The 26337-nt window shown below is 47.2% G+C and overlaps 2 protein-coding genes across 7 annotated transcripts in view; one reads left to right on the plus strand and one right to left on the minus strand.

The window, feature by feature from the left end:
- CDH18 (cadherin 18) overlaps positions 1–26337 on the minus strand; it is a 902365-nt gene that overhangs the window by 687263 nt on the left and 188765 nt on the right. The window lies entirely within an intron of this gene.
- The window catches only part of LOC143845193 (uncharacterized), an 86265-nt gene that overhangs the window by 58121 nt on the left and 1807 nt on the right, over positions 1–26337 (plus strand). Inside the window, exons 5-6 of one of the 2 annotated variants that reach the window (XM_077353392.1) lie at positions 22942–23012; positions 24129–24247. In XM_077353392.1, the coding sequence (XP_077209507.1) occupies positions 22942–23012; positions 24129–24136 (79 nt within the window). In that variant the 3' untranslated portion in view covers positions 24137–24247. Of the gene's footprint in view, positions 1–22941; positions 23013–24128; positions 24248–26337 lie in introns of those variants that run through there. The other variant, XM_077353391.1, reaches the window with a different exon arrangement.

The following is a 26337-nucleotide window of genomic DNA, read 5'->3' on the forward strand; positions in this document are numbered from 1 at the left end:
GTTGGTCCTCCAGGGCAGGGGTAGTCAACCTGTGGTCCTCCAGATGTCCATGGACTACAATTCCCATGAGCCCCTGCCAGCATTTGCTGGCAGGGGCTCATGGGAATTGTAGTCCATGGACATCTGGAGGACCACAGGTTGACTACCCCTGCTCCAGGGGAACTGGTTGGCCACTGTGGGAGACGGGAGGCTGGGCAGGCCTCCTTTTAAGTTCGCAGAAATGTTCCTATTGTTCATCTCCCCTCTCAGCAACTGCTCCAACGTCCTTATCCAATTGTGATGTTCCACGGCATGTCCACAAGCAGCAGATCAAGGAGTCAAGCAGCATGTCCAGCACAGAATCCAAATATTCTACAATATCAAGGATAGGTTCCAAATAGTCACAGAACTCTGGGAGTCTCTCCTGTCTGGTAACAGGAACAATTTCATTTCTCCAAGAAGCCCTAAAACAGTGGTTTTCAACCTTCCTATTGCTGCGACCCTTTAATACAGTTCCTCATGTTGTGGCGGCCCCCAACCATAAAATGATGCAAGGGCTCTTTCACAGAAGCTAAACTGAAACTGACCAATGGCGTGAAGATCCATGGTTCATGACTGCATATAAATTGTTTTTTTCCCGGTGTTTCTCAGTTCAGGTCTGCCTCTTGTCCCACCAAGCTGATCTCGCTCTTTTCCGCTGCTTCAGACAGATGAACGCTCTATCTCGATCTACCCTGCAAGGCTGTTGTGTGAATGAAATGGAAGAGGTGCGATGTCAGCCACTTTAGGATCCCCTTGGAGAGAAGGGTTGCTCGCCCTGCCGCAACCCCTGTGAAAGGGCCGTTCGACTCCCAAAGGGGTCCTGACTCCCAGGTTGAGAACCACTGCCCTAAAATAAGACAGACCTTTCCATATTTGTGTCCAGAAAGTTTAGACATGTGGGGGGTGGCGGGGGAGGGAGTCTTCACTTTGTGCAGGATAAAGCAGCATTTCAGAAATGCCAAGCCTTAAAAAAAAACCTAGTATGTAAAAGATATTAAGAGCTCTGATTTTAGAATATTTGGCTGGCACAAGAGCCGATGTGTCTAAGTGCTTCCCTAGAACAGCGGTCCCCAACCCCCGGTCCAGCGACCGGTACCAGTCCGTGGATCAGTCGGTACTAGGCTACGGCTCCTCCTTGTCCTCCTCCCCGGCTACTGCCTCGGGGGCTGCCCTGCCACTCTGCCGCCGGCTCACCTTTGGTGCTCTCCAGCGGCCACCATGGCTGGGGCTCCCCCTCGGAGTGGCATTGCTCAGCTGCTGCTGGCAGTGCCCCCCATTGGGCGGCAGAAAGTCAGGGGAGCCGGTGGGAAAGCAAGCGGAGCAGGGGCTCAGGCAGCGGCAGCGACATCCCTCAGCAAAAGACTACCCCCCCCCCCCAGGCCTCATTAAAATTGTCAAGCGTTGACTGGTCCCCAGTGATAAAAGGTTGGGGACCACTGCTCTAGAAGGCAATTGATGTGATTCACTGCTTGGAACCATTTGACAAACATTACTGATATAATTACATTATTAAAATGTGTACATGCTCACAGACATGCATGCTCATGCATCTTAAAACAGGTTTTATCTTTACTTCAAAACTAAAAACAATCCTGTTGCTCAGTTTTCATAGACAATCAATTGATTGATTTGGCCAGGCAGACATCCAAACTGACATGGTTGATACTGTTGACTTGTGGTAAGAGACCTCTCTCTCTAGATTAGAGAGACATTTTTAAAAGGAAATAGATCTTACTAATATTATTTGATCTCCTATTTTGCTCTTTTCTCAATGAAACAGGTCACTCATTTCTGCTCAAACTTAAAACCATCAGCTACAACTGCTCATTAGCAACCAGTTATTAAAAGGGAATACAAAGGCCGCTTGAAGAATTCCTGTGTGGAATGGCAAAATCTGCTTCCACAAGATCATTGCAGTGGCCTGGAAGTGCATCATTTAGCCTGCGTGCTAATTAACCGCATTCTATAGCCACCTGATCATCAGCAATTTAGAAGTGCAAAGATCTTCAGGGAAATGATGGGTCCAATTTGTAGAATAAGCCCTATTTGTATTTGCTACAGGGATCATTTCAATCTGGATGATAAGATGAACGTTTCAGGATAAATCAAAATAAAACTGCTCCCCCTCCATTAAAAGAAAAATGGCTCAGCCACTGGTTTCTTTCCTTTTTCCCCATGAGATTTGCTTTCTACTCTAATTATTCATAAAGGTGCTCAAGTTTATATTACAGTTCATTGCATTACCAGAGTACAGAAATCAGTCTGTGAAGAAGCCCACTTCAGAAAAGAACTCTAGTCTGGCAATATCACAAACAGTTCATTGTGATTCTCACCAGACCATGTGCTCATCAAAAACATGCTCTTTGGGTAGAGGAATCATTGGGGTACCCATATAGGGGTGTAATACCAGGTAAAACCCAGCTTCAGCAACTAATAGAGTCTATCTGTTTAGTTTCTTCCTTATAAAAGAGACTTCTCAATAAACGAGTCTGCTGATTGGGGAGAGATACTAACTGTGAAAAATCTGTCCTCACCTTACTCAAAATCTGTGAGAAAGTGTTGGAATTCAATCAGCAAGTAATTTGGTAAAGTCCACCTTGAAGGGCTGTTGTTAAGGTGTTTAAGCACCTGTGCTGTACCTTTGTGCTCTCTAGTAGCATCAAGTAGTCATTGGAGAGGTTACAGGGAATTCTAAGCCATGTGCTCTGGGAATTCCATTGTTTAAGATGGGCTCCCACCCACTTCCTGCTTTTTCAGGAAGAGCAGATCAGTGTGTGCCTTTTGCTAAAGCTAACAGCTAGCTTTAGGCTCTCTGCTCTCTCTCCATCTGCAATGTGTGGCATGTAGTTTGCTCCCAAGAGGCTTGCAATGTGTTTGTAACTATTCTTTTACGCTTTTGTACTCTGCTTCAGTAAGGAGACAAAAGCAGATGAATATAATATATTTTGTAAATAATCTTTCCCAGTAAAGATTTCTCTCTTTTAAATCTCAAAGCACTGTTTAGGCCTTATACACAAAGATAATTAATAGCTGCATGCTTTCACTCTCTTTCTTTGGAGGGACTCAGGAATGAGTCAAATATAAAAGTTCCAACAAAAAGGCTAAAGGTATTTCCTTGATAACCCCCTCTTCCCCTGCATCGATGTTTTAATCAATGTCACTCTGGTTTATTTTTAAATATGTTATGTTTTGGCTAGGGGCCAATCCTATTGCATTCAGGAATACAACAGGCACTAGATTAGGGGAAATGGACAGTCTCCCCCTCCACTCAGGACCTGGTAAGGCTGCAGGCAGTTGTTAGGGAACTCACCATCAGGGGCAACTCTCACGCGGAAGGGATCTGCAGCCTCTGAGCCTCAGAGGGAAGTGGAAGGAGGAGTGGGTAGTCAGGGGTGCGGGATGGAAGAAGAAGAAGAAGAAGAAGAAGAAGAAGAAGAAGAAGAAGAAGAAGAGTTGGTTCCTATATGTCGCTTTTCCCTACCCGAAGGAGGCTCAAAGCGGCTTACAGTTGCCTTCCCTTTCCTCTCCCCACAACAGACACCCTGTGAGGTGGGTGAGGCTGAGAGAGCCCTGATATCACTGCTCAGTCAGAACAGTTTTATCAGTGCCGTGGCAAGCCCAAGGTCACCCATATGGGGCAGCGCAGAGTCATATCCGGCGTGCCAGATTAGAAGTCCGCACTCCTAACCACTACACCAAACAAGGTGATTGGCTGGCCACCGGACAGATAGGCAAGCTGGTTGGAGGAGGTGACACTCAAGAGCAGGGCAGCTGCCCTGGTTGGGTGTTAGCCACTTAAGCCATGAGACACACTCCTCTTCCAAGGCCTTACCATAAATATATTATATGGAACAGATTCTACAGTTTTCAGTTCTTAGCTGACTTGGTAGCTCTGACTGAGTTGAAATGTGGGACATCAATCAATCAAATGACTGGCATTTTAAACTCTATGCCCTAGAGGAAAAATAAGTATTGGACCGCAGATGGCCCAAGGCCTTGAGGGAGCAAAATAGCCATAAGGCCATAAGCCTCACTAGAGAGGTAGCCATCCGAAGCCTCGACTGCAGTGAAGGGGAGGCATTTTCAGTTTCTTGTTCCCAAACTGGAGGGCTCCAGGCTTCCAAGAGGAGCGCTTAGGGCTATGCTGGGCCACACTCGACCCCTGCCTTGCCTGCTGTGCAGCTCCTGAGCCCAGGAAATGGAAGCAAGCCGTCCTCAGGACATTCTTGGCTCTGAGTTGGGCCCATGTTCCCTGGCCAGAAGCCAGCTGGGATGGGATTCAGCAGTTCTGCCTCTTGGAAATGGGGCTGAACCAGATCGTCCTGCGAGGTACTCTGCCTCATCAGCCCTTCTCCTTCAGTGGCCTGAGCACGCTGATCATTTGCTGCGGCTCCTTTTAGCTGCCGCTGTGAACAATCTCAAGGGAGCGTCAGGTTCTGAAAGCGTCTGCATCCATGCAGCGGGATCAGCGGGTTTCACAGCCCAGTTCTCAATGCGCGGCTAGACTTCTGCGATCCACGAGCACCGCTGCAGCTGGAGTTTTCTCCAGACAACGGGTTCATTACCTGTGCAAACTAATTAAACAATGTGTTTAACATTTGGCTATCACTTTCCACTACAATTACAATGTGTATGACAACCATCTTGAGTATTTGCTTTGCTGATCTGACCAAACAGGACATTCACAACTGAATCCCCTGTAATGAATTGTGCTGTTTGAGGATGGAGTAACTTGGGCCTATGTAGCCCTGCGGCCACTAGGGGGCGCCAGAGAGCGGGGTATTCCTTATAAGGAAGAAAAGGCGCAATTTCCCCCAGGGAGATCGGAGGCCTGAAGCGGTGAGGAGAAGCCCTCTCCCCTCAGAAGCAGCTCTCCTCTGTCTGAAAACCATCTGTTGGCATTTTAGGTGAAGAATTCTGCTGCTGTTTGCACCCTGTTGCCTTCCATCTGAATGAAAAGGTCCCAGAGACTGCAGAGAAGACCTTCCAAGACGGCCCAGCTGCCAGTTGGTGCTTCTTCAAGGGACGGCCTGGACAGAAGTCAGACAGACGGAGGCCCTGGTCTGCCCAAAGACAGCAGGCCTGGATGGTTCACTCTTGGTTGCTGCGAGATGTGCTGAATATTGTTCAAAGATGGCTGTTGTTAAATGCAAGTGTCACAAGGTGACATCACACTGTCATAGATGTGAACTCTCTCCTTTTTGAAATATAAAGAAATTATTTTTGATAGGGTTGTTTAAGCTGAATAGGTTACACATAGACTGGAGGTTACACATATGCACTGGAGGTTTCATGCCGGGCTGCAGGCTGGAGTTTTAGTCATGGCAGGTGGGCCCACCTCTTCCTGCACCCACGCGGGGGAGCATTTGGCCTGGTGTGCCTCACCCGCCCCCAGTTTGTGTTCTTGCATGGAAGCTGGGGCAGTGAAGTTCCCAGGGCATAAACGGTCATCGAGATGCCAACCCCCCCCCTTCAAGTGCTCCCCTTTGACACAGGCTACCCAGGGGGGTAGTGGGAGGGGATTACCCCCCACACACACACACACACACAGGCAAGAAGCCAGAAATAAACGTGATGTGGCTGCATCATCTGGAAGTGATGAGGGGGGGCATGTTGGTGAGGGGGATGCTCTGTTTTTGGGGCAAAACTCTGGTAGAAGCTAATTCTATCTTAAAGGTTATGCCAACAAACCAGAGCCTCGCCCTTCACTCCCCTAATAGGCCTACATCACTTCCAGATGATGTAAGCACTGTCCCGCCGCCATCGAGTTCCCAATAAGCAGATCAGTTGCGAACAAGAAACCACTTTCTTGAAGAAAACGGAGAACAGAAGCAAGGATTTTCCTTGCTAAAACTGACCGGCAAAACTACAGCACACTTTTATGCTGCCCTCATGTAACTGCTCCCCACATTTAAAATCTTGGCTCAGTCTTAAATGTGCCAGAGTCTCAGTTGCCCAAGTCCCAGACAAAGTGAGTGCTCATTCCCAGACCTCCCTAAGAGCACAGATCATTCCAGCAAAGGTCAGAAAGGAGCGGGGAGGAGGGCAGATGCCCTGAGGAGGGAGAGGAGGAGACAGCGAAGAAGGATGGAGAGTGTGGACAGACAGGAGTGAGGTTGGAGGATGGAGCAAGGGAAGAAGTTAGTAAGAAAGAGGGAGGGAGGGAGGCTGAAAAGAGGCGCCAGAGTCCCATGGAGAGCCCGAGGGGTGTGTGGCTCAACCAGAAGAGGGGACAGGAACCCAGGGGGGCTCCCACACATACAAATAGAGGGAGGGCAAGGACACCCCCCCTTGCATGAAAATATGACTGGAAAAAAACCACTACTGAATTGAAGGGGGGGTGTTGACCAGGGGAGGAAAGGGAGCTGCTGTTTTGAAAACTCCTGTGCAGGAACAAGTCTTAGACTCCCCATTCCCATCAACTACATCCAGTTATCCAGACCCAAAGTCTGGCGAGAGGGCCAGTCTGCAGTGAATCCTTCCCAGGAGTCAAAGAAGCTTCAGGCGGCAGAGCAGGGGAAGCAGCGCGGGAGGGGGGAGCATGGCCTCCTTCCTCAGAGAGCACGGCTGCAGCAGGAAGAGTCAGACTGCTGCCCCCAATGGCCTCCAAGATTCCTCATCCCCCTCCCCGATGCTTCCACTGCTCCAAGGGAGGTCGAATATAGGTCAAGCAAAGGTCAAAATGGGTCGCTGTGTTAGTCTGCCTGCTGCAGCAGAAAAGAGCCAGAGTCCAGGAGCACCTGAAAGACTAATGTTTGTAGCAGGGGAGGAGCCTTTGTGAGTCATGGCTCACTCAATATAGGTAGAATTTCTGAAACCTCATGCCCTGGACTCTTGCTCTTTTTGACTGATATCTGTATGTAGTGGTTAAGTCTGGTGGCTTCTAATCTGGCATGCCAGGTTTTATTCCCTACTCCTCCACGTATAGCCAGCTGGATCAACTTGTGCTCATCACAGTCCTGATGGTGCTGTTTATACAGAGTAGTTCTTTCAGAGCTCTCTCAGCCCCAACAACCTCATACGGTATCTGTTGAGGGAAAGGCAGGGGAGGAAATTGCAAGCTGCTTTGAGACTCCTTCTGGTAGTGAAAAGCAGGGTATAAAACCCAACTCTTCCCAGGAGTGGTTTAAGGATTTGTGAGGCCTGTAGCACCAGAGCTGTGGGCAAGGTGCAGTTGTGGTGGGAGCAGCCAGTCTGGGGGCAGAGCCCCCCCCCCCAGTAGAGAGGAAGGTCATTCTGTATGGGGGGAACCGATCATTCAAAGGGGCGGGGCTGCCCCGTGTGGGGCTGTAGTCTGGAGAGAGAAAGAGGACCTAAGGTCCCAGCTGGTCATCACTCTTGATGGATTTTAAAAGGGACAAGAAGGGGGGGGGAGTGAGGCCTCCTGACCTACTTCCAACCCACTGCTTGAATAAGAGAGGTTGTCGAGGGTGTGAGGCACTCTGTGCATGTGGCCCACAAGGTCCATTTTGGGAGGAAGCGCATTTATATTTTTTAAAGGAAACTAGTAAATGTGAGTTAGCCTTCTGCTTCGGAAGGTATTGCAGAACAGCATACAACAGAGTATAAGAATACGACATACTGCAGTTTAAAGAGAATGACCTGTGGTGTGCTTGCCGTCTCTGGAGATTTGAGGGGTGGATCTTGGAGAGGGAGGGGAGGGGCCTCATCTGGCTATAGAGTAGGGGTGGCCCAATTGTGGCCCTCCAGGGTCCACGGGCTACAATTCCCAAGAGAACTTCCCATGGGAATTGTAGACCATGTACCAATTGAGAACCACCGTTTGGCCACCCCTGCTAAGGAGTCTGCATTCCAAAGCTGCCCTTTTCTCCCTGGGACCAGTTGTAGTTCTGGGAGATCCCCAGAGATTTACATCCCTAGGAATGATGTGGAACAAGGCAATGAACCTTTAAGTAAGACTTAAGGGTGTTACCAGTACAAAAGACTGTTGTTATAAAATGTTGAAAAGCTGTGAATAAATATGTGACATGTTATTAATCTTGTGACAGAGAAATGCTCCCTGTAGCACCATAGCAGAAGCTGTCTGTCTTTGTCTAGAACAGTAAACAGTACACGGAGCCCAATGAAGAGTCTCTTCCATCACTGGAACCAATTTTAGTGCAATGTGAAGATCCTGAGGTGGAAGGCTTGCCCTCGACAAAACACACCGGATGCCTCAATAGCATCCTTTGGCCATCTGTTCTCTGGGCATCGTTCCTGTTCAGTAGTTGGCTGGAAATTTGCCTTAAGATATTGTGCCAAGCTCCGGAGTTTTTGGAAAGAAGCATGCATAATGCTACCAAGGCTGCATAAAATCTCTCTCTCTCTCTCTCTCTCTCTCCCTCTCTCTCCATTTTAAAATTGTGCCAGAACCGTAATAGGCTGAGATTTCTGAACAATGAATAAGCCAATTACTTGAGGGAAGTCAGGAGTGAATGTCAGCAAAACTGCTATTGGCCCTTCAGATGCAGAGGAATCATGGAATCCTTTAAAACCCTACTACCTTTCCAAAATAAAATACGAACTATGAGGATGAAATAGGACTACATTGGACTAAACAGAATTCCTGGCACACATGAGGTGCACAAATGTGCACACAGGGATTCTGGTGTAGAATTCGGCTTCCTGAGGATGTGCCACCAATTTCCCAGTCTTTCTGATCCTTGGGGTTACAGAACAACTTGTGAAAAAAAGAGAACAGTAAAGAAGGTTTAGGAGGGATTTGGAGCGGTCAGGATGAAAGGGGTTTCCGTGTTCTGTCTTCTATGGCTTCTAATCAGAAATCACCAATAGTCCATCTAGTCCAGTATCCTGCCTCACACTGTGGCCAAACTACTTCCTTTGGAGGGCCAGCAATGGAGCAGTGAGGCCGAGACCTTCATAAGAAACAGGAAGAGCCCTACTGGATCAGACCGGGGGGGGGGGGGGGTCCATCTACCAGTTCCTCTGGATAGCCAACAGCAGGGTACAGAGGGCAAGGTCTTCCTCTGTTGTTGCCTCTTGATTCAGAGGTTGATTGCCCCTAAATGTGGAGGTTCCCTTTAGTTGCCATATGTAGTTGCCACTGTCCTCCATGAATCTGTCTGTTCCCCTCTTAAAACCATGGATGCCTGTGGCCTTTGCCACCCCCTCTGATACTTAATTCCAAATATAATCACTTGTGTCAAGAAGTATTTCTGCCCATCCGCATCCTAGTATTGGCGGGGTGGGGGATTTCTCTTTTCCAAATTTCTCCACCTCTGACATGTACCCCTTTAGTTAGGTACCATATGTACTTGCATATAGGTTTTCCAGCACAGTTTTTAGTACTTAAAAGACCTCCTTGGCTTATACGCGGGTAATTGATTAACAGCCTGTCCCCAGCCAGCCAATCACAGCATTGCATCTGCAACCTAAGCTCTTTGCAAGTGAGCCAGTGGCCTCCAGGTAACCTTTGCCTTCTGCAAAGATCTTAAAAACTAAGCTCTTTGCAAGTGAGCTAATTGCTTCCAGCTATTATTATTATTATTATTATTATTATTATTATTATTATTATTATTATTATTATTATTATTCCTACTGCAAATATCTTGAAAGCTTACTCTGGTACCTTGTAGGACATCAATGGTTTGACTGAGGGAGTTCTGATATTTTTCCCCCTCTTCTTTTCCTAATCACTTCTTCCAAACTATTCTCTTGGTTTCTGTGGGTGGGGTGGGTTTTGGGGGTGCTTTGGGATTTACTGTTTCTTCAGTGTGTCTTTCTTCTTTTATCTGAGGGGCAGCATTGTTCGCCTTTTCTTCGTGGGGTTGTGTTTCTTTTAAAAGTTGATTTTTACAGTTCTTTCTTTCAGCTTTCAGTTTTACAGTTATTTCAGTGTTTTGTTCTGGGGGGCTCTGTAGCCCACAGTTTGATAGCTGTTATACTTGTTGTAGTAGGTTGCCAACATTGGGTACTATTGTTCTGCTCTAGTTTGCTGGCCTGGGGGGGGGCACTATTTGGTTCTCCTGCCAGACCTGTTCTCACAGATCAGTTCTATTAGTGCTCTCTCAGGGTGCCTGGCATGAAGAGAGGAAGGGAAGGCAATTGTAAGCTGCTTTGAGACTCCTTTCGTTAGTGAAAAGTGGGGTACAAAAACCAGTTATTCATCCTTTTGACTTTTCTGTATTTGTTGGGGGGGGATGGGAAAGCCTGTGATGATGGAACATGGATTAAGTGCTTAGGCCACCCTGTAAGTTTACCAGTAGCCTGCTTCATTTCCCACCCTCGGCTTATATGCGAGTCAATAAATTTGCCCAGATTTTGTGGTTGGCTTATATGCGGGTCGGCTTATATGCGAGTATATACGGTACCCCTTTTCCAAATGGACATGTCCCAGGCCTTTCCTCATAGAGAAGGCTGCCCTCTTCTGGATTTTTCCCAGCTCCCTGGATGTCCTTTTGGACAGCCAGGGGCCAGAACTGTGCAGAGCACTGCAGATGAGGCTGCACTGTTGAGCTCTGCAAGGGCATCCTAATAGTGGCCGTTTTACGTCCAGTTCCTTGGTGTGGCAGGACTTCCCTTTGCAGAAGCCAGCCGTATGTTGATTCACCCTTAAAGTTAATCTCTCTGTTCTTGTCTTACCCCCTCTCCAAATATCCGGGCCATTCTAAAAATATTCAATTTTCTACAAAATATTGTAGCCAGACGAAATTATGGAAACTGAGCCGAATATTTTGCTTCTGCACTCAGTTTTAAACCAATTTCAGCCAGCTATTTGTGCCAAGTGAAAATGAGAGAGGAATAAATATGGTAAAGCCAAGTCACTTTAAAAAAAAATGTATTAACCTCTCTAGCCACTTGACTTCAAAATCATGAGAATGTTATTTTCATAATGACTTCGATGAGATTTGCTAGCAAGAAAGTCAAACAGGTTTTCATCGCAGAAAATGGATGTTTGATCATCCCTCTGGATTTCAAACCCTATCAGAGTCTGGAAAAAAAAATCAGCTCTTTTCTGAAAGTTTACCCTAGCATCCCGAATGCCTCAGCAGTGGGTATCCTCCTGCTGCTTTCCTTACCTGTCAATAAAGGAAAAGCAAGGCTTCAGTGCTTCTTGGAGGGCACCAGCCACAGGGCTGGTCTCTCTGTTCTATCAGTGCCCATTTGGTCCAGCCAACTCCACAGTCACATCTGGATCTCAAAGGCTGAACTAAGGAGTCAGCACATCAGCTGCAAGGAGGCAGAAACCCACAGATGTCTGCTTAGAAGGCAAAGATCAGCAAGGTTGGCTGAGTTCAACATTCTGCCTTCAGCAATCCTTTATGGTAGATTTTGTGAGAAATTTCTCTTCAGGAGTGTTGTTGGCTATGGAAGGAACGGGTTCCTGGATTTTTACCGCACCTCTTGTAATCAGGATTACATGGTAAAGGTAAAGGTATCTCCTGTGCAAGCACCGGGTCATGTCTGACCCTTGGGGTGACGCCCTCCAGCGTTTTTATGGCAGACTCAATACGGGGTGGTTTGCCAGTGCCTTCCCCAGTCATTACCATTTTACCCCCCATCAGCAAGCTGGGTACTCATTTTACCTACCTCGGAAGGATGGAAGGCTGAGTCATCCTTGAGCCGGCTGCTGGGATTGAACTCCCAGCTTCATGGTCGGAGCTTCGGACAGCATGTCTGCTGCCACAAGAGGCTCAGGATTACAGAGAACAGTATAGTTATTAAAACATCCCCAGTCGCATTCAGCACGACTGGAGGGCGGTGAGGGGAGGGGGCAGAGCTCCCTTCCATGCCAGCCATTCCTATGGTTCCATTTGCCCCCAACCTCAGCCATGGTGGAATTCCTGTCCCCTTCTTACCACATTTCAGGGTTACCCAGTTGCTTGGTTAGTTTTGCCCTTCTACTGGACTGGAATCTTTACATGCTGCTAGGTATGAGATCCACAGGATGGTTGTGAATTATCATGAATAATTTCATCTCTGTTTTATTTCAGTCCATGATTATTTATCCCTGTGCTTTCTGATGTGTATACGTGTGCTAACTGGTTAGGTCATATTTTAGCATGACAGTGTCTAACAAATGCCCACATCTCAGCTTCTTCATGCACAGCTTGTAAATGGCTGACGCCTCCTGCCCACCCACCCACCAGGAGAGCAAAATAATTTGCAAAAGAGACACTTGTCTTGACTGCCTGAAATCTACTAAGATCGAGCATGTGTGCAGTAGTGTGGCTGGTCTTTATTATTCTCGTTTTATTCACCCTCCCCCCCCATGTCCCCATTAATCCACCGTGTATTAATAGGACTTACGCACTGTCCTGCTGCCTCCTGCATGGGCCAATGTGATGAATACCACCAACGTTGCAGGCAGAAAGCAGGCCATGCACTTTAAATTGGCTGATTTGACACAATTAATGCATTATTGCCCTACAGTAATCAACCTTTGACACATTGTTCATCTGTCCAGAAAGCTCAAACAGGGAAAAGTTGGCAGTGTGACTATAGAGTGGGCATTTTCACACCCACTACATGCCACACTTTCAATCCACCTCCCAAGTAAAAATGGCAAAATCCATGGGCAAAATGTCACAGATGTGGATTGAAACGGCACTATTTAGCAAGTGTGAAAGGGCCCTTTGTCTCACCACAGCTCTGCCTCTGCTGCTGCCTCAGAGGGCTCTTCTGCAATCCTGTTTTCATCCTTGTGTGCCCCTATTCTGCATGCGCTTTGCTCCCTCTATTAGTCCTCTTGCTGTGGCATCACTTGTTGTCTCTGGCATATTGCCCTGCAGGGAAAGAGACTGCAGATATAGTGATGCAATATCAAACTCACTAGAGGGAACAAACCATGTGTGGAAAAATACATTTTAAAAATCCTCCACTAAAGCAATGGGGGGGAGGCACAAGCGACAAAAGTGGAAGAGCCCCAAGAGTCAAAAGGCACATTTTAAAAAGCCAAACAAGCAAGCAAACCATTGAGATGAAACTTGCTAACTAGCTAGTGTTCTGTCTAAGTGATTCCATTTTTAAATTGAAATTGATAAATTGAAAAATAAATAAATAAATAACTTTCTGTGGCTGTCTGATAAATGCTGTGATCCTGCTCTTTCATTATAGTACAAAAATTACTATGTTGTCAGGAAATGTGTCAATCAGCCTTTTCCAAGGAGCTTCTGGAAGCACGGCGTGGCTTCAATATCCACAAGTATGTAAGGTTGCCAACCACCAGGTGGTCCATGAAGTTCTTCCCAATTTACAACTGATCTCCAGACTGCAGAGATCAGTGTCCTTGAAGAAAAGGGTTGCTTTGTAGGATGGACTTGGTGGCATTATACCATGCTGAGGTCCCTCCCCAAACCTCTCCTCCCTCAGGCTCATCCCCCAAATCTTCCAGAATTTCCTGACTCAGAGTTGGCAACCCTATGGGTGGGTGGGGTAAAGGATTGTTGCCCTAAGCCAGATGCACCTATGGCCTCCTTCTGCAGTGCCAACAGACAAGTCTGCACTTAGTCATGGTGCTAAAGCTGCAGAACCTTGGCTTGGATTCAGCCCACAGTGGCACAGGTCCATGAGATGATGGCCAAGAGCAAAAAAAGCTGCCCCATGCACTTGATTGGGTGGCTTGACCAGGGAACTAGCCTTGCCCACAAATGCTACCCAGTCACATGTGATTCATACCTGCAAAGCTCTTACTAGCAGGTGATGCTAAGCTGATCATCTGGCACCAACTAAGGGGACCAAGAGTAACTCAAAACCAAGCACAGTTCTGAAAAACAGAATGTGTCCCCAAGGTATTGAAAATAACACGACTCACACCCCACCCCATGAGGAACTCTAGGCTTCTGCGTGATATTTACAGCCAATCTTAAATGATCTCTCCTAACCTTTGAATGGGGTTTTAATTTGGACAAAGTGGCGGGAAATGAGTCCAGACAATAAATAAATAAGTAACATAAATTAGTTAGTTAACCTTTTGGAAACAAACAAACAAAAAAACCTCCGTTTCTTTACTTGCCTTGTCCCCCACTGGGGTCCTGTCCTCCTCTGGCTCCATCCCCAAATCTCCAGGAATTTCCCAGCCTGGATCTGGCAACCCTGCTCCAAATTGGGTTGGTGGTCAAGGAGGGCTTGGCAATGCTATGGGATCCCTTTCTCCCCAGACCCCACCTTCCCTAGGCTACACCCACAAATCCCCAACCAGATCCCAACTTAAAGTTGTCAAACCCCCAGCTTGCTATAGAAATTGTTGGAAATATAAGTTTGTGGGGTGGGGTTGGAGAGCGTCTTGTTAAGGTTGCGAACTGCTCAGAGGAAACTGTTCATTCGTTCTCTCTGAACCAGTTGTCAAAGTTTTTTTTTAGTAAGAATCAGGCTTTTGAGCCTATTTGCTGGACTTTCTGGAGTCAAGCGAAAGATTTCTCAGAAAAAGGGAGTGGGCCACATTGATTTATGCTTAAAGGTGTTTAAAAGGGGTTGGCTACTTCCAGATGGTAGCTGGAGATGTTTTGGGATCGCAAGTGGTCTCCAGGCAACAGGGATCACTTGACCTGCTGAAAATGGCAACTTTAGAAGGTGGACTTGAGGGCAGAATAGCCCGTTAAAATCCCCCCTCTGCAAGCCTGGTCCTCCTCAGGCTCCATCCCCTAAATCAGTGGTCTCCAACCTTTTTATCACTGGGGACCACTCAACGCCAGGGACCACTCAACGCCTTTTACTGAGGCCCGGGGGGGGGGTAGTTTACTCCTCTACTCTCAACCACTGCCCTAACGCTCTCTGATCGCTATGGTAATGTTTAAATATCCCTTCAAAATAAGATACAGACACACCACAACAATGAAGTGTGTTGTAAAGGGCTAGGGGGGATGAAGTAAAGGGCCGGGGGGGAGGAGAAGGCGTCCTTCGGGGCCCACCAATTAGTCAAAGGACCACATGTGGTCCGTGGCCCACAGGTTGGGGATCGCTACCCTAAATCTCCCAAGTATTTCCCAACTCTATGCTTAAAGAAGAAAAACAAAGAAAAAGAAAAAGAAAGGCGGGGGGGGGCTCACCTAGGCCTGAGTGCACCTGTTTTAAGTTCTGGAACCTTTGAAGTTTATTGAAGCTAGTTCACCTCTTGTTGTACTTCAGATGATGTCATCGGGAACTCCTTGTGTTGACCTAATTATAAGTTGAGACTGAAATGTCGAATCATTTTGAGGGTCATTTTGTAACAGACCAGGAAGTTCAACATGTTGCGTAGTTCTCATTGTGCATAGCCTCGTTCATGATCTTCTGAGTGAACCAGTCCTTAGAAAAGGGACTTCCCCCTTCCACCTCACAAAATTTGGTGCAGTCCAACTCTATGCTGCTCTAGCATTTCATTCAAGAGGCCCACCAGCCAAGGGACAGGGAAGGGATTGTTTGATCCCCAGATAATCTATCATGTGCCAGGATTTTTCTCATGTCATGGAGTCAAAAGAATCCTAGAGTTAGAAGGGGTCCCACAGGCCATCTAGTCCAACCCCTGCTCAAGGATCATGGCTTATTTCAGTGTTCCTGATTTCAACTCTTCAACAAAACTGAGGCTATCCACGTCATATTATATGTCCAGCAAGAATAACAGAAAATAAAACCATGCAGAAAAAACCAAAGACATCATTGTCTGTTGCCAGCGGGGCTAACCTAAAGACCACATGAGGCAGGCAACCAGCTGAACTCAGTTGGGGAGATCCCAGTGTTTGTGTCAGGCCTGAGTAGGCTCACCTTGTTTGTATTGCCCTGCATGTCGCCATAGTGAAAACCTTATCCACACTTGCCTGGAAGTAAGTCTCCTTCAGCCCCAAGGGAAGAAGCCGTAAAGGGTCCCCATCGACTGACTGAACCAGTCCTCCTCCTGTTCATTTCCTGTGGAGAAGTGCTGCTCATGAAGAAGCGCTGCCTACATTTGGCCATTCTTCCATTTGTGCTGCAGGCTATATATGGAAACTGAGCATACTCAAAGGCACATACAAAATGCTTGAGATCTGGGCATCTATTCCTCTTTCAGCAGTATCAAAGACGATCCCATCATGCCTTATGTTGCTCTGAACACTTCTCCCTGTAAGATTCCCTAAGCAGATCGTCAACGGGTATGTGCCTCAGAGGACAGTACTGCTGACGGCAGCTTGCATCTCTCCGCCCTGCACAGAACATGGCTGCCGCATGATCCTTCCATCGAAAGCAATGGGCATCACACCCATCGGGTGCCCGAGAGCACAGCTGGCACACAGCACCATTATCTTTTTCCAGAAAAGAGCCATGTTTTGTATCCAGGTTCCCCTCAAGGGAATACACCCTGCTCTTTTGAACTTTTATTTCCTCCACTTGTGAGCTAGACCAGTGGTCCCCAACCTTTTTATCACTGGGGACCGGTCAACACTTGACAATTTTACTGAGGCCCGGTGGAGGGAGCCTTTTGCCGAGGGACGTCGCCGCCACCTGAGCCCCTGCTCCATTTGGTTTCCCGCCGGCGCTCCTGACTTCCCGCCACCTGCTGTGGGGCACTGCCAGAAGCAGCTGCACAGTGCCATGCTGAGGGGGAGCCCCAGCCATGGCGGCCGCTGGGAAGCACCAAAGGTGAGCTGGCGGCAGAGTGGCAGGGCAGCTGGACGAGGGGAGGAGGACGAGGCAGAGCCATGGCCCGGTACCGACTGATCCACGGATGCTGGCAGGGGCTCATGGGAATTGTAGTCCATGGACATCTGGAGGGTGGCGGTTTGACTACCCCTGCTGTTACCTATTTGCATGGGTGACCTCTAAGGAATGCCAGGGTCGTGATGTGGAGGCAAGCAAGGGAAAACCATCTCTGAGTGTCTCTTGCTTGAAACCCCCACTAGGGGGCACCTGAAGTCAGCTGCATTTTTGACCACCAATGAGATCCACATATGCTCCAATGTTACAGTCATAAATCATGTAATGTACTTTGTTTAAAGATGGTTCATAAAGTGACACTATTATCTCCACTGAATTAGTACTCACAAGATAGCATTTCATCCACCAATTATGAGCGTACGGTACAGAGAAAAAGATCTGTCAAAATGGTATTTTCAGTTGTCATAAAAGTGCAAGAACTAAAGATTACTAACCATGTCATTGTTCCCTGAACACTGAGACTTGTAGTATCTCTGTAATATCAGTTTCTTTAAAAATATATTTGGAGAGCACAATGGAAGCAGATATACCCTCACAACTGGTAGCGTTCCTCTGAATCCTGTATCACATTCCCAAAAAGCAAACACTGCAGCCAGTCAAGGCTTCACCCAAATTACTTCTCCAACTCAAAACTCAGCTCTGTACTTCTGGTGGTGTCCAAATTACAACTGCTTTCAGCTGCCTCTCCGTCCCTCTTCCAAATAAGAGACCATAAGAGAAGTCATGTTGGATCAGGGAAAGGGCCCCTCCAGTCCATATGCTATGTCAAAACACGAGCCAAACCCCAAGTGATATGGCCTTTGTTCCAAAACTGCAGTGAGATTTCAGACAGATCATCCAGTTTCTGTTGCTAAATGGGTCTAGCTGAAAAGCCATTCATGCAACCTAACTGTACACAAATGCCACGGAATTCTATGGTACTTCCTAAACGTGTACAGGACTGTCGCCTTAGAAATCTGTGGGTCAAAAAGCAAGGCCATATTTTCCTGCTATCCTTATCCATTGTTGTTCCTCTATATATTTCTGAAACAGCCTAGGGGGTGGGCTGTCCAAGTTGGAATAGGGCCAATCAGAGTGCAGCCAGCTTTGTCCTGATCGGCCGTGCCCCTGCAGCTCCTGCCCTCCGGCCCTGGACTCTAGCCTCCTTGCTCTCAGACGCTTCAGTGCCTGGAGCCAGCAGCAGGTAAGGGGAGAGGCCCTGGCAAAGGGTTGTGATGGGGGGCTTGCTAACGGGGGCCTCCAGGCCTGCTGATTGCTCGTTAAGGACTGCTAAGGAGCTCTGTCCCCAGCACTGCTAACGAGCTGCCCAGCCCCCACTCGCCCCACTTGATCTGGCTGGGAGCTGCTGCCCAAGGCCACCTTGCTGCCTGGCCAGGGGCCAGGGGAGGAGACCCTTTCAGGGTCCGTTCTTAGGAATGGGCTTTGAAGCCAGTTCAACATAAACAGGTCATCATTTTGCTTAATTTCAAGTTCAGAAATAGACAATGGCTTGTATCCCACAGAAAATCTCCCCTGAAGAAAGAGATTTCAGTGGGTCGAAATCTTGACTTTCCTACCACTACAACTTGGGGATGCCTGCCTCTGGGTGGGACTTGAGGACCCCCCCCTCCCCAGAATTAGAGCTCATCTTCAGCCTCCATAGATCAGTTCCCTGGAGAAAATGACCACTTTAGAGGGGGGATTCTATCCTTGCTGAAGTCCCTTCCCTTCCTAAACTCCGTCCTCTTTAGCCTCCACCACAAAAGTATCCAGGCATTTTCCAACCTAGAGATGGCAATCCTAAGAATTCACTCTCCCCCCCCCCCCTTACTAAATGCCTTATTGAAATGCTGTTCACTTGTCCCTGAATTCTTCAAATGATTCACACAAGCCGGAACCTTCACATTTGCAACATATCTTCTTTTAAATCTTTGCGCCACGCATTGCAACTGCTAGTGAATTTTCCTGACATTTCGATTCTAGTTTGAATGGCTGAGACAGACTTAATTCTTTCCACTGAATCAGGGTAAAAGAAGAATGGGTAACAATTAATAGTCTTGCTGAAATCAATGAAGAGTATTTCTTCAAGTTCAAATTTAGATCTATCTGCCTTTCAATTTCAATTAACAAGACAACATTAAAACTGATAGCAGAGTGTTCAGTCCACCATTTCCCAAATGAAAGAGAATTGATGTGAGATTACATTAAATTATTAAATTTTAAATTACAAAGTGCCTTGTCTGCCTTGGTATGGAAACATTCATCTATTCTATTGAGTGCTGATGAGTGTGGCTGACTTTAGAATACTGATAAACTATCATTTCTTTTGTCCATTAAAGGCAAATTATAATGGAGCTGAATTATTACCAGATTGTTTTTTTTAATGAGACAGCGTTAAGCAGAATGTAATAATTTCTGGAGATTTAAAAAACTGTGAGAAAATGTCTAGAATACATTGGGTGGGGGGGGGAGAATAACCCAAAGTTCCAAAGATCAGAATTTGTGTACCTTTTCACTGTACCTTTATAAAGTTGATTTAATTAGGAGCTGATTCAGATACACAGGGACTTCCGATTTAGCTGTTGCACTTATGTGCATTACTACCTTCAAATCCACATGCAGAATTGGTGGTTTGAAAGTGACTGCTTGGCAAAACATGCCTCCTCCTGTGAAGCATAGTGCCTAAGGGCAGGCTTGTCATTTGCCAACCTGTAGTGGGCAAACCCTTGCCTTCAGCCCCAACCCTTCAGAAATTAAGGGGCAAGGAGAAATAATGAGTTGGAAATGGACACCTTAGCAACTTTCTAGGCATCTCCCCATGTCTCTATTGTGGTAGATACCACTGAACTTAGAAGAAATTCATGGACCATCACCCAGAAGTGACATCACATCCTTTCCAAATTCCACCCTCCCCAAGCCTCTCCCTCAAAATCTCCTGGCCTGGGCCCAGCTAGTGTCGGCAGCATCACCCCTGGACATGGTTGAAGAGACACGATGCAGAACTCTAGGGTATCTCTAGGCTATCTCCTCACTGTGTGTCTTGGAGATTACTTCAGCAATGCCTGGATGTGAGTTTCTTGATGTATCTGAATTTTGCCTTTGACAATCTTGTAAAGTGAATAAGTTATCCATGGATGTAAATAACTATGACTATTAATGAATTTAAGTATAGCCCCCATCTTCAGACTAGGGCTGAGCATTTCAGCACAGTTCGGCCACCTTGGTGATCACCGAAGGCTGAGGCGGCCAGCACCACGGTGGAGAAAGGAGGGGTGATCACCAAGGCGGCCGAACCGCGCCAAAGCGCTCAGCCCTACTTCAGACTGTGGACACCCCTTCACTAAACACAGGTCCCTGAGAATCTGGGGGATCTCCCAAGTTTCAGAGACATCTAGGATCTTAAAAAATGCATTGGGTTGTTTCAATTCCCCTCTCCCCACCCACAAAAGCATTGTCTGTACATGCACAGGCAACACATCCTAATTCAGCGACAGCTGCCACTGGGAGCTTCTGCAGGCTCCACCAGGAGAGCAGTGGATTTTGGGAGCTGCTCTGGGCCAAGTGGGGGAGATGTCAGGATTGGCTCTGGGCTCAGACGTGGGTCCTGGAGCCTGGAGCCAATGGATTGTCCCTGTGAGCCTCACTCCCCCCCCCCTTGCATGTTACATAGCTAAATATGTTAACATTTATATTGTCCACTAGGGGTGAGCAGTTCGGCACAGTTGGACCATCTCAGCGATCGCCGAAGCCCAAGGCGGCCAACGCCACTTTGGGCTCCGGTGATTTCCAAGGTGGCCAAACCGCACTGAAGCGCTCACCCCTACGGGTGCAGTCGAGGAGATGAAGGAGGACGATCCCCAGACTACTCTTTGCTCTGGGGCCAAACTGATTGATTGATTCATATGTAAATTTATTAACTGCCATTCCTGACAATGCTGGGTCAAGGCGGTTTACAATAAACCCCATAAAAACAGTAAAATAAATATACTATTAGCAGCATAATCCCATCTGTCCCCCCCCCATTCACCAGTCCAAATCCAATTCATATTACTCACTAGCCTTGGGAGAGGCCCCCTGCCTAGATGGACGGGCATCTGGAGGCCCTCTAATGGAGGGACCCAGCTCTTTCTTAGCCCAGCCTCAACCAAATGCCTGATGGAAGAGCTCCATTGGGCAGTCCCTGCTGAAATGTGATAGCTCTGTCGGGGCCCTCAGCTCTTCCAGGAACCCATTCCACCAGGTCGAGGCAAGGACTGAAAAGGTCCTAGCCCTGGCCCTGGTGCTGGTTGAGGCCAGGCATGCTTCCTGTGGGCCGGGGACCACCAGCAGATTCAAATCCGCAGAGAGAAGCACCTTGCGATGGGCATAAGGAGACAAGCAATCTCTCAGATATGCAGGGCCCAGGCAGCAAATGGTCTTGAAGGTAAGTACCAGAACCTTGAACTTGATCTGGTACACAATTGGCAACCAATACAGCTGCCTCAGCATAGGCTGGATATAGGCCCTCCGGGATCATAGAATAATCATAGAATCATAGAGTTGGAAGGGACCTCATGGGTCATCTAGTCCAACCCCATGCACTATGCACGACACTCACATCCCAATCGCTCATCTGCTGTGATGATCTCGTGAGGACCCTAGCAGCCGCAATTTGTACCAACTGTAATTTCCAGGTCACAGACAAAGGAAGGCCTGCATAGAGAGAGATTTATAGAGGTCTAGTTTGGAAGTGACCGTTGCATGGATCACTGTGGCCAAATGCTCTGAGGACAGGTATGGTGATAGTAGCCTGGCCTGGTGTAGGTGAAAAAACGCTTCCTGGGCTACTCTAGTGATGTGCACCTCCATAGCTAAAGAGACATCAAAGATCACCCCCAAGTCCCTGGTGATGGGCACAGCCATGAGCTGTACCCCATCCAGGGAGTAGAGGTGTACTTCCAGGTCCTGCCCTCTTCTGCCTAACCACAGGACCTCCATCTTGGAGGGGCTGAGTTTCAGGTGACTTTGCCTGAGCCATCCAGGCACTGCTTCCAAACATCTGGCATCTGCTTCCAAACATCTGGAAGCAGCCTCTGCTTCCAAAGATCTGGTTTTGGGGGTGGAGGAATCTGGCCGTCGGGCCAGCCCAGAACTCCAGCCCAGCAGTGCAAGAGGGAGCACCTTATCATTAAGATGCTGAAGAAGAGATTGCCAAGAAGCGATAACTAATAATTGCAAGTCAAGTCCGGAAATTAACTGCTACAGATGTTCTCAGGATAACATGCTTATGTTAAATTCAGGCTTAGCTTGGGGAGTTACCACATAATTCTGCCTGCTTAGGTTTTAGCATCTTCTCAAGTGTAGCAGAGAGCAAAGGTATGAAACATTTGTCCCTATGATTTCCAGAAAGTGTGGACTTGGCAGGGCTAGTAGAAATATGAGAAGTATAAATATGAGAAGCCTGGATTAAGCAACAGATCCCCTTTCCTGCTGGTTACACTTAAGGGTACAGCTTCCCTAGCTCCTTTTTCCTCAGTTCAATCCAGCCGTAGATCTTGAAGTGTAGAACATACCACTCGGTTTAAGTCTCAACATGAAGGTCTCTTATGTCTGTTTATACTGCCTTCCATTGGCAATTGGCAGGCCACTGTCTGCTTGTAGTAGACAAACCCCAGCCCCAGTCTCCCTCGCATAAGACACTGAGGAGTAGGAGCAAAAAATGGTCTCCAAAGGAATGCTCTAGGAATCTTCCCATGTCTCTATGGTTTTCCCCATAAATGTTAGGGGAAATTCCTCAACCCTTGACTGGAAGCCCTGTCACAACTTCCCCAGAACCCACCCACCCAGACAACCCCCTCAAATCTCTGGGCATTTGCCAATGAACAAGGTGTATTTCTAAGGTGTATTTTTCATTGGCATCTGTTTGAGATTTCCTCACTGTGTTGAATATTTCTGGTCTTCATCAAATCCCTTTATGGGAAATAATCACATTTCTCCCCACAGGCCAATATTCTGTGTCTTGTGCACATTCCCTGATCACAGGATATTTCAGATACTTTTCTTGTCACATCTGCTGTCCCAATTACCTATAAATGATGACATACATTTCCTTTGCCTTGCTGTGATTGAACATGCTGACTGTCATCTCCTGATAGATAGAATTTATAGCTTTGAAGAACATTTAATAAAAAAGGAATTGCACACTGCTGAATGCCACAAGGTGTGTTTGTGCACCATTTTGAGCTGAAAACCTCCACATTACTTACTTAAATCTCAAAGGATGACAAAATACGAAATGGAATGGCAAAAGAGGACCTTTTTGTTTCTTTTCAGGGTCACAAGAAGAGCCCCCACTGGGAGAAGATTCAAGGACAGACTAAAGAAAACATATCTTGTCATGACAGGTAATTTAACTTACAGACTCTTTTTACACATTTTCAATATGCTCCTGCTTTTAATATGCATTCTAAATCTCCTTTAAATACAGAGTATATCAACAACATTAAACATAATACATTGGGGCTGGTGAGAAATCAGAGGACAGAACAATTTAGAAATATTCTGTTCCTCCAAATTTCTCTACCCAGTTCTCAGTAGCTTCAGCAAGTTAATTTCTTTGCTTCTATTTTATTTTCTCTTCAACCGACTCTTGGTAACCCCTTAGTATTCCATAGCTTCTGGAATCCTCTTCAGGTCATTTTGAAATCAATTTGATTTTTGTTTCCATTTTCTTCTAATTAATTTGTAATCTCAGATTTTCCCAAGACCCCAGGTCCGCAGATTCCCCGCTTTGCCTGAAAGGGGCTGGACCTGGGGCTTTTGTGATCATCATGGGCATTGCCCGCTTCAGTGCTGGAAGAAATGGCACCTAGACGGAGTTTGCATGTTCCACGGTTGGTCGTTAACTCCCAGATGTCAAATGCTCAGGAAAACAATGCTGGAGATAGGAAAGGCAGCGCATAAGGGCCGTTAGGGGACTGTGTACATTTTTTGTTCCTTTCCTGCCATTCCCCTCTATGCCATGAAAAGAGCTTGAGGTTGGAGTTAGCATCTTGTGGATTTTCAGCGCCAGGCACTGCTTCAGCCCAGCTGCTTCATTACATGGCTTTCACCCTCCCTTGCACACAGGGTTGCTTGTGGTCTTGGTGTTGCCAAGTCCAACTAGGGAAATACCTGGAGATTTGGGAGGCAGTGCCTGAGGAGGGAGGAGTTTGGAAGGCTTGAGCTCAGTGAGAATGAGATGTGTCATTTTGTGATGTCATGTCCTGGGATGTCACTTCCAGGTTACAGGACAAGCACTGGCCTGTGGCATCACTTATGGGTCACTTCCCCAAACCTGTACCATCCTGTGAGCTCACTTCCTCCTTTGAAACATCAAGATCCAAGAGTGAGAACTTCCTTAAGAGCAGGGAAATGAGAGAACTATGTACTCTTAAGCATTGCTTTTGTTTCCTGTCATGGAAAAGAGAAAAGTCTCCAGCCTGTACCAGTAACCCTCTTCTCCCCTTTTCCCTCTTTAGGCTTGTGAGAACAGGAGTTCACAAAGGGATGTTGTTCTGACCCAACAGAGACTCACTCAGGGAAAGAATATCAACTGCCATGGATTGAGGTGGGGGTGTTTGCAGAGGCCATGAAGGGAGGTAGGAAACACTGCTGCCTGCTCAAACAGTAGCTAGGAGGACCCACCATAAGAAGAAGAAGAAGAAGAAGAAGAGTTGGTTCTTATATGCCGCTTTTCTCTACCCGAAGGAGTCTCAAAGCGGCTTACAGTCGCCTCCCCATTCCTCTCCCCACAACAGACACCCTGTGAGGTGGGTGAGGCTGAGAGAGCCCTGATATCACTGCTCGGTCAGAACAGCTTTATCAGTGCCGTAGCGAGCCCAAGGTCACCCAGCTGGTTGCCTGTGGGGGAGCGCAGAATCGAACCCAGCATGCCAGATTAGAAGTCCGCACTCCTAACCACTACACCAAACTGGCTCCCCTAATGGCAGGCTCCCCTTGTAAGTTAACTTTCATGGGAAAATGCCAGTTCAGAAAATCATATTCCTGAAAGCCCAAACATTCATTCATTCATTTGTTCATTCATTTTGACATTTCTATCCTGCCCTCCCTTGTGGCTCAGGGCAGTTTACATGACAAATTTGCAGTTCACAACTCCATCCAGTTACGGTACAGTGCATAACAATCAATCTCATTAACTTGTAAATTTGTAAAACTTTGTAACTTGCAACTCATAAACATTGTAATAATCCAAATTGTTAACAGTTAATCATACAAAAACTGTCCCTTGATGTGGCCGGACTTGGGGTCACCTTGTGCTCTATCAGGCGGCATATCTGGTAGGGGAGGGCCCTAGGGGCCCCCAGTCGATGGTGTTGGCTCATTGGCCTTCCTCAATCGAAAGCTTGGCGGGAGAGCTCCTTTTTGCAGGCCCTGCAGAACTGTGCTAGCTCCGGCAGGGCCCTAATCTCCTCTGGGAGCTCCTTCCAGAAAGTGAGGGCCAGGACGGAGAAAGCGCTGGCTCTGGTTGAGGCCAGGTGTGCTTCCTGGGGGCCAGGGATCTCCAGCCAGTTGGAAGTGGTGGAGCATCGTGCTCTCTGGGGCTCATTCAGATGGAACCACAATAAATGGCACAGCAAAATACTTCACCAATCAGCTGATGAAGACAGCAACTGCAGCTTCATCTTACTGATGCCTGCCCATTTCTATCTGCTACCCAACAAAGACAGAAGCCCGGGGAAGATTTAAATATTACTAGAAGGCACCAAATGTACTATTGTGAGATGCTTCCTGGGGTGGCTGTCTCCTAGAGGAAGATCTAGCTGATCTCTGAGTAGTGTGGAGGGAGATAACACCCCCTCTGTAGTAAACAATGAAGTCCCAACACGACTGTACTCCTCTCACTCTATCAGCCCTTCTAAGATTGAAGCTATCTACTTTTATCACATCTTTTTATTACTATAGAGCAAGTGAGAGGCCTACCTCTCAGGGTGGTTGTGAGGATAAGGAGTCAGATGGATGTACCCTGAGCTCTTTGTAAGAATAATGGAATGCCGTAGAACAGCCTTTCTCAACTTTTTTACTGTTGGCAAACCTCTGAAACATTCCTCAGGTTTTGAGAAACCCCAGAAGTGGGGCGATCACACAGAATATGTGTCCCCTTCCTACCAGCCCCAGGCCCATCATTGGCCATTTTGGGAGGTGTGGGTAGGTTGAAATGACCATATATGTCATATCATGCAATAAATGTTTAACAAATTTTAAAAAATCAGTTACTCCCACCAATTTGGGAGTAACTTCCAGAGCCCTTCCAGAGCCGTGAAGAAACCCCGGGTTCCAGGAAACCCTTGTTGAGAAAGCCTGCCGTGGAGAAAGCCTGCCGTTTCATGAAGCATGGTCATCATTTGTTGCTCCATTTAGTATATCACGTAGCAGGAAGTGCAGACTTTTGGTGAGTCCATCTTCCATAAGTGGACACCTGGAGACCCTGTATGCAGTCTACGGGTCTCCCAGGTTTTCCTATTGAGTTTTTCTCCTGTCCCCCTGATTTTCAGACTACATCATCATCATCATCATCATCATCATCATCTTGCCTGCCACTATCAACAAAGCCTCACTAATATAGAGTTAAAAATTACAATTCTTAAAAAAAATTATCCTCATTAAAAAAATGACCCGGTGGCAAAGTCCTGAACCTCAGTCCCCAAATCCAATAGCCCAGGGGAGAAC

Source organism: Paroedura picta, chromosome 9, assembly GCF_049243985.1.
Source record: "Paroedura picta isolate Pp20150507F chromosome 9, Ppicta_v3.0, whole genome shotgun sequence".
Classification (NCBI taxonomy): Eukaryota; Metazoa; Chordata; class Lepidosauria; order Squamata; family Gekkonidae; genus Paroedura; species Paroedura picta.